Source organism: Colias croceus, chromosome 2 (genome assembly GCF_905220415.1).
Source record: "Colias croceus chromosome 2, ilColCroc2.1".
Taxonomy (NCBI): Eukaryota; Metazoa; Arthropoda; class Insecta; order Lepidoptera; family Pieridae; genus Colias; species Colias croceus.
In genome coordinates, this window is record NC_059538.1 from 5,067,261 (window position 1) to 5,080,373 (window position 13,113).

At 32.3% G+C, this 13,113-nt stretch overlaps 1 protein-coding gene across 2 annotated transcripts; it reads left to right on the plus strand.

The window, feature by feature from the left end:
* The first annotated feature begins 272 nt into the window (after positions 1–272).
* Positions 273–11,167, plus strand: LOC123699577 (pancreatic triacylglycerol lipase-like). Of its 2 annotated transcripts, none has more exons than XM_045646566.1 (6): positions 273–363; positions 8,589–8,760; positions 8,830–9,082; positions 9,413–9,560; positions 9,908–10,099; positions 10,773–11,167. In XM_045646566.1, exons 1-6 carry the CDS (start codon positions 315–317, stop codon positions 10,955–10,957), a joined length of 999 nt encoding a protein of 332 aa, XP_045502522.1. In that variant the 5' UTR covers positions 273–314; the 3' UTR covers positions 10,958–11,167. The 2 variants fall into 2 exon arrangements, with proteins under 2 accessions (XP_045502522.1, XP_045502513.1); XM_045646557.1 differs by lacking the exon at positions 273–363 and adding an exon at positions 8,229–8,333.
* Positions 11,168–13,113: the final 1,946 nt, after the last annotated feature.

The window sequence follows — 13,113 nt, forward strand, 5'->3', positions numbered from 1 at the left end:
ATGACAAATGTTGCCATTTGCCAAGAGGCTTTCGTTTGGAGTCTAAATTTAAAAATACTTGTTTTCTTACAAGTAGGATTGTAACAATAAGTTCAATAAAAGATACGTCTATCAACCTCAAGGGATCAAAGGCATAATACTAAAAGGAAAACGTCGAAAGCGTAGTAAGTTTAACAGCCAGATCTTCCCGCATTAGAGTCGGCAGTGTTTATTTTATTGCGCGCCGTGTGTCGGATTGCGCAAACTGCCAGTTAGTCGGGCTACACCAACACCCCACATATTACACTCGTAATAGAATTTAGTTCGTGTTACGTATGTGGACGAGAATTCGCCCCAAGATTACTTCGCTTTGGATACACGACGGTGACTATTGGTTTCTATTGTTTGACGTTTCCTATTTTGGGGATCTTTTGTTTTCCTATGTTCAATATTTCGAGTATATTTGCAGGATTGTGTAAAAAGTTCAGATAGGATTGAAATATTATAAAGACAAACTAGTTATATTATGTGGGTGTAGTAGGTATATTGTTTGGCGATTGTTATCTACAATAATAATATATTCATTATTCAGGCACTATCCTTATGTAATATGCAATATGCATACAGTAGGTAACGGTGCAACTTTGCGAGTCATTAAAACTTGCAACTTACAGTGTGCACTAATGTAGAATAAATTGAACCTCACTTTATGTTATAAAATTGATTTATTCTGTAATAAATTGCCAAATGCTCTATTTAAAAGACTGCGGCCATTTAATCCCTGTAGTTTCTGGTGCTTACGAACTTTATGGAGAAAAAAATTCCTATTTCAGATAAAGTACTCTCTACATTCTATAATTCTATATAATAATCACTATTATTTATATACCTTCTTTTTTAAATTAACAGGTTGAAATTTGTACTAAATTATTAGAAAAGTTTTATCTGAAAGAAGTCATTCGATCAAATATAAAACGACAATAAAAGTTGAAAGAACGCTTATTTTAATACAAGACCTATTTAAAATTAACTTAAATGAAAATTTGTAAATAATAAATGTAAGTACAAAATTTTAATTACATCATTTTCACTCAGCTTATAAAGAACCTAATAAGATTTACTTATGCTTAAATCTAATTAAAAGCACATAATACGAACTCCGTTTGCCGCGCGGCTCCACCCCGGTCCCGCGATTACGCTGAAGTATTATGAATTTCGATGAAAAGTTTCACGCAAAAGCAGAAACTAAGTTGACCCATATTTCAAACAATTTATTAGCAAAAGTTATATCGAGGTAAAGTTAGGACAACAAATAAATTACTGGAATAGCGTCCGGCAATCCCCTGCTACCAATTTCGTCGCATGCAAATCTGTGTTCTGCAGACGACAAATACTGCTACAGAATGTATTTACTTATCTCTATGCAATCTTTTTAATGTTGTTGACAGCCAACTATTCCATTGTTATTTTATTTGTGTTATTTCAATATTCTGCTATTCTTCTATTTAATTTATATGTCATTTAAACAATTATGTGCATTATCTTTTTAAGCATCTAAGTTAAGCATATTCAACTGTTTAAACTGTGTATCTGTTCACTAGAAATAAATACGTTACACGTCAATAGAGCTACATTATTAATTCACACATGCAACTCTAAACTGATAACAAACAGACAATCTAATTTTATTTATTAATATGCTTCGAAACCATTTCTGATTTCACCACTATATTTCGTTATCGACTATAAGGTGAAGCATCCAACGTAAGAAAAACATAATGACAAGGTTTATTTATTTGGTGGAAACATTTGTATCTAACCTAGTTATAATTTTAAGGCTCCTGAAAATACAGCTAATGAATCAGATTAGCTGCGTGTTTAACCCATTAGCCGACATGAAAATTATTTCCCAAGCAAAACAAAGCCGTAGTTCTTTATTAAAATGTCACAACAAAGGACTTAAATAATCCTAAGGAAAACTGCGCTAACAATGGTTCTGCCGGTATTACACTTGGGATTAGCGCCGAGCCCCGAAACACGAGGCTAATTAATTAGACATTCATTTAAACAACAACGGAAAGCTATAGATAGCGTTTCTTTTACTGATAGATTTTTATAGCAATGTAGAGATCATTGCGTTTCATATACATATATGAAGCTATTAGATTTTTAGAAATTTGCAATTTTGTATTACTGGATTACACGTGTAGACCACGCGACTACTGTAGGGTTAACAATCTTATATAAAAAGTTCATAGAATATGTAGAAAATATATTGCGTTCAATATAAATTTTTGAATTTTGGAAAGTTGCCAGAGGTATACAAAACCGCATAGCGTGGCATGGCTAACGATTGTAGGTACAATACATGTTCATTTATATCCATCTCCTGTTATCTAATAAGCGATGCAATATGTAGAAGATTCAGTCGGTCATTAGTTCTGGTTTGTGTAACTAAGGCGTAATACGTCTTAAGGTTGTAGTCTGCATGGGATTGGAGAACTGTCGCAAGCTTTGTGAGCACTAAGCAACGTACACATGCAATATCAATAATCCTTCTTGAAGTTCTACAGTGTGATATACAGTAATATTGTACTAGTTATACGAACCAAATTGCAAATATTAAACCTGTATTTAAAATAATTACTATATTTTGATAGATAATATTGAAAAAAATGCTCATGAACCCTCAGAGCAATAATCCTATATTGCTCTGAGCATGAACCTTTTTCTAACATTTTATTTCCTGGGGGAGTAAAATGAATTTTTCTGTCATAATTAATTTTATTTATTAACGTGACGATGGTAAAACCTATATAGTACAAAAAAATATAATAGTTAATATTATTTATTTATTTATTTATTTATAACACTTTATTGCACAAACAAAAATTAGGACAAAATAACATTAAAATACAAAAAAAAGGCATAGTTTGTACAAGAGGCGGCCTTATTGCTGAGCAGCAATCTCTACCAGGCAACCTGATGGGAAAGGAAATGTATGAAGTTAATGGGATAGTGCAAAGAGAAGAGAAAAAAAAATAATGATAATAATTATACCTAATAAATAAATAAAATTATTTAAGTATCAAAGATACCTACTATATAAATGCATAAATTATAATACAAATAAATAAAATACATAATATATACATACATATGATAATGTTATAAACTATACATACATATTATTATATAAATAGAATACATAAACATAAATATATTATAGCACAAAGACAATAAATTTATACAAAAAAAACAATGTTTGATGACGTCAGCAAGCAAAACAAAAAGTAAGGAAAAAAAAAAAGAATGATAATAATAAAATCTATAGCAAGGAAAAGTAGTGGTCTTTTAGCAACACTTTAAAAGAGCTGAGCGTTTGAGCACGTCTAATACTTTCTGGTAAAGTATTCCATAGTTGAATAGCCCGGACTGTGAAAGAATTGTTAAAAAATTTAGAATGATGGAAAGGGGTGCTAAGCAATAACAAGTTGGAAGAACGAAGAGAGAGAGTATTACTAGAGCTTAAATAGTCGAAGTTATCCTTTAAGTAAGAAGGTGTCTTAGGGCTAAACAGAATACAGTATAGAAGATGCAGCAGATGGGTATCCCGGCGATAACGGATAGGAAGCCACTTAAGCCTTTTCCTGTATTCAGAAACATGGTCAAATTTACGAAGACCGAATATGAATCTGATACAGAAATTTTGAAGCTTCTCAAGGGTGTCAAGTTGATATTGGCGAATATCAGGATAACAGGAGTCGGAAAAATCAAGGAGAGGAAGGAGAAGGGATTGAGCTAAAGTAATTTTGGATGGGACTGGAAGAAAGTTGCGCAAGCGCCGTAAGGAAAAGGCAGAAGAAAAAACCCGTTTTTGTACCTGCTTTATTTGTTCATCCCAGGAAAAAGTTTGATCCAGAGTTAGACCAAGATTTTTTACCTGAGTACTATAAGGGATGAGAACACCATCAACGACATATTAATATTATTACAAAAATTTTAAACACAAAAATATGAGCAGAATTGATTTTTCCTAATTGAACCATATTAATCCTTAACCAATGCAAACACAAACACAGTACTACGTGACTGTAATAGTAAAGGAGGTCTTACTGTACCCAGAACAACGAGGTCTTACTGTACCCAGATATTACGTCACGTTAAAATTTTCATTAAACATTGAGATTATATTAATTTTCTATTATTACGACAAAATTTCCCTGTAATGATACTCAAAATACTCGAGGTTCGAGCGACTACGAGCCGGTTGCCAAAGCAACACTTCCGTAAAGGAAATTGCCATTCACTGTGCCTTCATAAATCAGCATCCAGGTGAATATTTTATTAAAATCTCACCTGATATAAACGTGTACTTTGAGTGAGGAATAGATGTTATAATTACAGGAAAATTATACTTTAAATATTACTTACGTATTTCAAGAAAATTAAATTCGTTCTTGTTTTTTAATTTAATCATACATACGTTTGATCATACTGCTTTATTACTCTACATAAGCTTAACGCCTACATAAATATAATACCTACTAACTAACGTGTTTTCGAATATGTAAAATATTACCTAATTTGTGAATTTTGTGCGATGTGTTTCTTAATATAAAATTTAATTTCAAACACGACAATGATATTCAGGAACACAGCGGGTACTTAAAGTTTCAGCAAAACTTTGTGGGAACAAAACGCTCGGTGTGATGTGTTTTTGAAGTTAATTAGAAGCATGAAACCGTCTGGAAACGCGATACAAAACAGGCGTACGGCGGATCACATTTCAAACTCAGTATTGCACAAGTCAGACCACGGAATCGGATGGTTGAAATGGTTCGTTTTATTTCGTGACATAAACTAGTTAAGTGCAATTCGAAATATAGGAACTAAATTTATTTTTATTTTTATTAGACCATGCGTAAAGTATAGAGTGAGAGAGGTTGTTGAGTTTCGAAAGCCTTTTTTGTCTGTTGTCTGCAAGTTGCCTGTTAGGTATTGTTAATATAAATTTGCAAATCTTAAAAAGGAATTGAATGAAATTAATGGAAAAATAAACAAAGCTTGAGATTTGGAAGGATTTCCCCACTTATAGAATAGACAAGAATTAATTATTGCTTAAAATTCGTGAAGTTCTGAAAACAAAACTTAAGTTCAATGATAATCAAATAATCTCCTTATCGCCACTTACTTACCGACTTATAGCCTCGATCAAAATTAGCAAAATACATTAGATACCTATACATATTTTTATTAGACACGAGCCTTTTGTAAAAGTAAGTCAATTATAAATTCAGTAATGTATCAAAAATAAATCAACGCATAAATTAAACTCCCCAAAGATTGTAATAGCGACGTAAAGTACGAATGGTACAAAATTTAATATCCTGCAAAGGTAATGCACCATCACAAAGTAATTTATATTCTTTCGCCGCATGGCGCTATAGCCACAATATCTTAAAATGAAGTGGCTAATAAAACAAGGGTGTCCTCGGACGGCTTTATTTGTGGAAACGGCGTATGACATTGACAAACGATCCACTCAATCAATCGCTGAACTCTTCGCTTTAAACAGGTATACTTTACGAGTGAGATATCAGGAGTTATTGAAATTAATCCTTAGGCTTTTACGTCAGCACAAACAATATTCTACTTCAAACCAAATATTATGAATGAAGATGATACCAAAAAAGATTAACAAAATGTGTGAGTAATAATTTATACTCATTAGTTTGTAATTTTAACCAAACCATCTTGTGCATAGGTGTGTGAGCATTTACTTCTTAAATTAAACAATTACTAAATAATTACTTTGATTTATAACAGACTAAGTATAGAAAAATAATATGCACCGCCACAAAATTAACGCCCCGTATTATTAAAGATTGAAATTGTATAAAAAATCGTATAAATATAATTGTGTCCTTATGTGGTGAGAGGACGCATGATGGAAATTTTAAGAAAAAAACAAAATTGTCCCGACACCAGTTGGGACTTGGGATGATGACGTCTTTTATGACTTGGGTTAATATAAAAACCTTTTTCAAATATTCTAATTTGTATTTAAGCCGATTTATGGTTTATTTATCCGATTCGATTTAGAAATTATCAGTTCTAAAAATAAAAAAGTACGTATATTATGTAAAATAACTTCTCTATTGCAAAAAAAAACAGTATATTTTAATAAGGATGGCATCTACAACTATTCTTACTTTTTTTTTGCTCACTAGACTACGCAAAAAATTGTTAACTTCATTGTTATTGATTCAAAAAGGCCACAGGTACCTAATTACCTGCGGAATTAGGTATTCAATTGAATACTATACTAATTCCGCAAAGGAAGTACCGTAGAGCATAAACCTCTTCATCTTTCTTATTATGCAATACGTCCACCATCTAACCTAATTGTAGAAGCTACTTTCAGAGGAGCTCTTAACTAATCAACAATTCATTACAAACTTGTATTGCACAACAGAGTGTTTCCACTTTCCTTCCATCTTTACCTAACTGAATAAGAACGGTATATAATTACGTAGAATTGTTAATTTCAATCATAATTACAGAGCATTGACGGTGACAAATATTACTTCCTATAAAATTTAAAATCCAATTCGCCATTTAACTAATTAAATTTGAAACGTCAAACTTTCTTTGGCGAGCTTGAAGTAACAAAATTTACATCGATCGAGGTTGAAACTTCTTAATTAGCGTAGGCTCTTAAAGAAAGGGTTGGCCACGTGACGATGCTATTAATCTAGCCTCGAGACCTTTCCGATTTTTATGGGAAAATAAATTGTACAAAATCCCCTTTATCTTTCGAGCGTAATTAATGTATTCTTTCATTAAAGCCCTTGTACAAGAAGACCCATTTGCCAAATATCTAACCGTAGAATAAAGGTGATTCAGCGGAACACACACATACTACCTAAAGTTAATTTAATGAAACCCTATCTTACGGGAACAGTATTAAGTGGTAATATTAGGTACTCCTATTTCAGCTACAATGCACACTGACAGTAATAATCATCTTACAAGTGGTATACTTAAGTATTTATATGGTATACATAGTTTGTTTGAATTTTTTTTTATGTTACAAATGAACTCAATTTACGGGTATCTATCTCAAAATGAAGCCTCTTCCAAGTTAGTTGACAGACTCACATTGGATGTTTACACCGAACTTCTGCAATATAAACGTTGTCCTCACAGACATATACATAATATGTCTGTGGTTGTCCTACTTAACTGTCATTACAAAGCAATGCAACAAAAGATTTAATCGATGAACGTTCAAGCTCCATCCGTAGTCGACATTATTGATGTAGCCGTTACTCGCAATTGGCGGCTGACCGAGGCTGCCATTTTTCCACTACCTTTCAAATTGAACTCGCAATGAGGATAGATGTTATATGGCTGCATTCTGTATCCGTCGTGATGGGAAATGAATCTATCGACACTGGTTCTTTTTTAAATTGTACGTTCTTATTACGTCATTAATGTTTCGGTTCCGTGAGTGCTTTCTGAAACTTTTCTGTAATTCTCCTTATTGATATAAAATTGTCTTCCTCATATATTAATATTATATTTTTATCTATCTGAACATCTATCAAAACATATGGCTAAACACTGTACCAAGTATATTATGATAAAATTCATCTACGCTAAAAGTGTTTTTCCTCTGATTCGTAAAATAGTACCTACAAACCCTCCATTCACCATCAACGTTATTAAACAACGTAAATATTTCGTATCGTGGAAAATTCCCATAACATTTCCTTTTTCCTTTAAGAGTTCAATTTCGTATCTTTTTCTACGGCTGATATTAATGTTTCCTGCGTGCCCGTCCTGACCACAAATTACAGTCATTCATACATAATAATTTATTATTCATCCATTGCACATTGCTCAACGTGGGTTTTTCTTTGGATTATGTACCATAAATATTTTAATTCAGTGTCCTATTTAAAACTTAAACCTATCCTTAATTTTGCTTCTTCTTAGATAATGTATTCGTTATATGAAAACAATATATCAATCAATTGAGGACTTAAAGACATATAGAAAACATGTTACCTTGGTATAATGGATAATGGTATAATCAATTAAACACATTCATAACTTCAAGCAAGATAAGCGAGAATAGCATGAAGGAATTGAAAGTAAAATCGATTAATTTTCTACCTTGTTTATTAACACTGAATAATCTTAGTTAAAAATAACATAATCCGTAAAATTAGTTTCTATTTTCACTTAAATATAACAAAAACAATGGAATCCTGCAATGCTTAGTTCTGTATTTGTCCCAAGAACAATGCTTCTAATTATATTTCACATTTGTGGAATTATACACTGCAAGTATTATTATTCTGTAATGTATTTATTCTTGATAATATACACACTGTATTTCTTTTATTTATACATTGTAATCCAGTGAACAGACTTCTAGATAATAAAATGGAGTACATTCACATACCTGGATGGATATATATTGTAATTAAAACATTACAAGATGCAAAAACATTACACGCAGAAATTATATTCTTTGTTTCATTTTGTTTTTACGACATGATAATATATTTGATTAATTTTAACATTCACCTTTACAGTTATCCATGCATTCGGGCCAAATGGACAAATCGGTATCGATTGGACTGTATTTCCTGATGAGAATGGTGCACTTCAGTTCATTGACTTGAAAGTAAATAATGAAATATTAGACCAACTATCCAGAGATGCGAGTTTTTATAGAAGGAAAACCAGATTTTGGCTCTACACAAGGTACAGCAATTAATCAATAAGGTATTCCGTACAAAATGTCACACCGTATAACGCGTAAATTATTTTTAGTGATAACAAGCACATTCATGAAGAACTGTTCATCGATCGCAGACTAAATAACAGGACACACTTTAAAGCTGATAAGCCCCTTATAATGATAACTCATGGATGGGTTAACAGTGGACATTCACAATCTGTACAATATATTAAAAACGAATATTTGAAAAGAATGGATGTGAACGTGATCGTTGTTGACTGGCATCTCGCTTCTAGAACACCTTATTTGATGGCTTCTTTTATGACCGCTCTTGTTGGTGAAGATGTAAGATAATATTATTGTATGTTGTATTTTAGATTTAGGTATCGTTATAGAACAGATTTGTTTCAACAGAAATATGCCTATTGCCTAAGTGTCTGTCATCAACTCTTTTCAATATTACATTCAAATTACAGGGGGCATTATTACTTTTCTTTCCCAAAATCCAGGTAATCAATTGGACTCCCTTACAGAAATGGAAATTAGCTCTGTATTGTAAGGATCAAATAGCTACTGAAGCATAATACGACAATTTGTCCAAGTTTAGTGCCTAGCTAATTTGAAGGAGACAATGATAAAATCGTATTGAACGCATTTAACTTGATTGTTTCTCAGATAAAAGACATGGTGCTCACTCTTATAAAGGAATACGATTTCGATATAAATGATTTGCATTTAATTGGGCACAGTTTGGGAGCTCACGTTGTTGGAAGGGCTGGAAATGCTCTGAAGCGACATAAAGCGATTGTTCCTCGAATTACAGGTGAGTTTTGTTTTCAGCAGCAATTCATAAAGAAAACAATAAGCTACTCGCACAATTACCTAAATAAAATAATTAAAGATTTATTTATTAATTAACCGATTTTATTGTGATGCGTTTTATAATATTATTATACATATAGAACGAGTATAATTAGATATAATTATATATATTGTATAGCTGAATAAACAAACGAAATCGATAATCATCGATTATAAACTAGATGTAACAAAGTCTGTGTATTCACCATTTTATACTTGCAAATTTGTGTAACAATCGCTCGTAAAACATGCCAGCATTACAGAATATTCTATTATGAAAAGCATATTATGAAAATTGATTAATTTCAGGACTGGACCCCGCTCGTCCATTGTTTGAACATCCGAGGGTATTCAGTGCAATAAGCAAAAATGATGCCTATTTCGTCGACATAATTCACACAAATCTTGGCGTTTTTGGATTTGTTCGAGATATAGGACACGCTGATTTTTATCCAAATGGTGGTCTTAAGCAGTATCATTGTAGACACCCTGACTTGAATTGTAAGTAATAGCTGTATATAATATATTATCACTAATTTCATCTTAATAACCTAATGGTACTTTTAGCAAAATTCAATTTAGAGAATTTTGTGAGGGAAAGGTTCTTTTACCTATACCAAAAAATAATAGTGGAAAACTTTCGCGTTTTCTACACTATCAAACAATATGTTATCCGCACAACTCAACAATATGAGCATACATGATAAACGTCCTACATAGTAATTTGGGGTTCAGACGAAGGCTTCAGAACAGCTGTCAGATCAAACAAAAGCTTACCTTTATCTAACAGGATAGCATCCTCAGCAAACAGATAATGTACCTTATATTACAGATTATGTACCTTATATTACAGATTATGTAGTAAAAAGGATAATATCTAATTCAAGCACCTATAATATGTACTAGCTGAGCTCCGCGGTTTCACCCGCGTGGCTCCGCTCCTGTTGGTCTTAGCGTGATGATATATAGCCTATAGCCTTCCTCGATGAATGGGCTATCTAACACTGAAAGAATTTTTCAAATCGGACTAGTAGTTCCTAAGATTAGCGCGTTCAAACAAACAAACAAACTCTTCAGCTTTATAATATTAGTATAGATTCTAATTTCTGGTATCCTTTTTTTCAGCTTGTGACTTGTAAATTAATCATTAAACATGTCTTTGTTTGTTTTTTAGTTGTCTCAGATCATAATTGTGCCTGGGTGTATTATGGGGAATCCATAAATTCTCAAATATTTGTATCACATCGATGTGCCTCCTACGACGACTTCAAGAAACGGAAATGTAACGATATCCAATATATGGGATCACCCTGCGATTCTACATCGCGCGGGAAATATTATTTAGATGTGCTAAAATAAGCAATAAAAGCCTTATTGGCTGATAGTTTTCATTTCAAAGTTATTGATCAGTTCAATAGATTTATTTGTGGATTGTTGAAACGCTGTTGATATAAAATAGTAAAAATAGTAGATAAAAATTATAACATTTCAGATTTATACGTTTATATACAGAGTGGTAGTAAAATATGAAATTAATATTTTACTTTTGACCGATAAAATGACACCATATTAATATTTAAAGTGTATAATAATTGAAAAATAAATTCAACAATGCCATCTCTTCTTTATTTTTATCGTTTATCTAAAAAAAAACAGTTTCCACATTATGGCAATTTCCTGTCTACAAAGTTGTCTCTATGTAGGTAATGGACTAGTGACTGTACTAATGATAAACACTAATGAAATGATAGCCTGATTAATGAACCGAAACCATTTCATTTAAGCACACCATCGTCGTGACGGCCATCATTTGGATTAATGCCGTCATTACTGGCAGCATCTGCGCTGAAATTACAGTTTATTGGACTGCGTTGGCGTCATTATCATTCCAATTATATTTTATTATTCCCTGAAAGCATGATCATTCGACAGAATAGCCTACGTGATTTCGAATGATGCAATTATTAAATGCCACAAGTAAGTAGCTCTACATTTGTTTAAAAAAATAAAACAATAAAAATAACTTAGAATAGAAAAAGTAGAAAACAATGTAAAGGTAATCGAGATCCAATGATTTCTTATGATCGTAATTCTTGAAAGTTTCCGAGATCAACTTTATTCACGAAAGTCGAGGATAAACAAAGTGACAGATTGTCGCGAAGAGCAATCACAGGATCGCTCGAAAAGTTTGACATTTAAAATTATCGCGTACGAAATATTTCAGCAACTTTTGATGGAAACAGTGCCTGGGGTGAGTATCGAGAGAACTTGTCAAAAGAAAGTTACCAACGACCTTCTCACAGATCCACAGTTCTTATATAACATAAAGTGTACGGTCATAAACATTTTGTCCCCGGCTATTTCGTTTTATGTTTATATATTTAACGTGAACACAAACCCTGCATTAACTTTAAGTGCATATTTGAGCCGTATGAGAATTGTATTGTTATTGAAATATTTTTTAAATAACACTGTACTATTGAAGCTATATTAGTTTATATATAGTTATGGTTATTAATGCAATTTTAACCCGTAAAATAAAACAACTTTTACTGCAATTTAATTAATGTAAAGGGGATCTGTAAATCAAATTTGAAAGCTTTTGACTAGTTGTAAGTTGTAACCACATAACTTTAAATAATTTAAAATGAGAGTAGATTTAAAGAAAATTTTAAAATAATTGGAGTAAAATGGTAGACAGCATTTACTAATTTTACAAGAAAAGATCAAAAGTAATGGCAAATATTTCAAAAGTTGTGAGATTATGTAAGAAGCTTTGAGGCCAGTTTACTAAGTCCCCGGCCGTTAAAACTCTCAACTCGAGCTCCACATTCACAATGCCTTCCGCCCCTTAAATCTCCATCACTTAAGTATGATCAACGCTTTGCTTTATGCATATTTTAACAGGCAATTTTAACAAAATGGTTTAAAATTGTTAATTTAAATAGCTGGAATTGTTACATTTACTCGGCTCATTAAAAGTATTTTTAACGAAACAGCTCCTACAGCCCGCTTCCCATATTATAAGGACTCTATATCTACCTACTGTCTAGACTCCAGAACATGTTTCAGTGAGTCCGACTACCAACTAACGACTGTTAAAATAAGATGTATTAACATTTATCTCATTAATTGACATGCTGGTTATTTTATTGTCTAGCAAAAATTATTAAAATAATTATAAATATGCGTATACTCGTATAGTAGTCGTATGTTTAGGTACACTAATTAATCTGCTATCTAGGTAATTGGAAATGGATAGAGAAATTTATCATGCGTCTCGTTGAAGCATCTGAATTTGTTGAAAACAATTTATCAGAAGGACAATCTCGGTGAGTGAAAGCGAATTCAGCGGGGCTATTCCTTGGCCGAGATAGCCCATTGTTAGCGAGTACCGCCGCCAGCGCAACCCTAATTGATATCAATTACTCGCCGAAATCTCTTCGAACGCGGCCTATAAATGTTCTCGCCTTCCGAATCTTAATAGAGCTTGTAATAAGTTGTAATATTTCAAA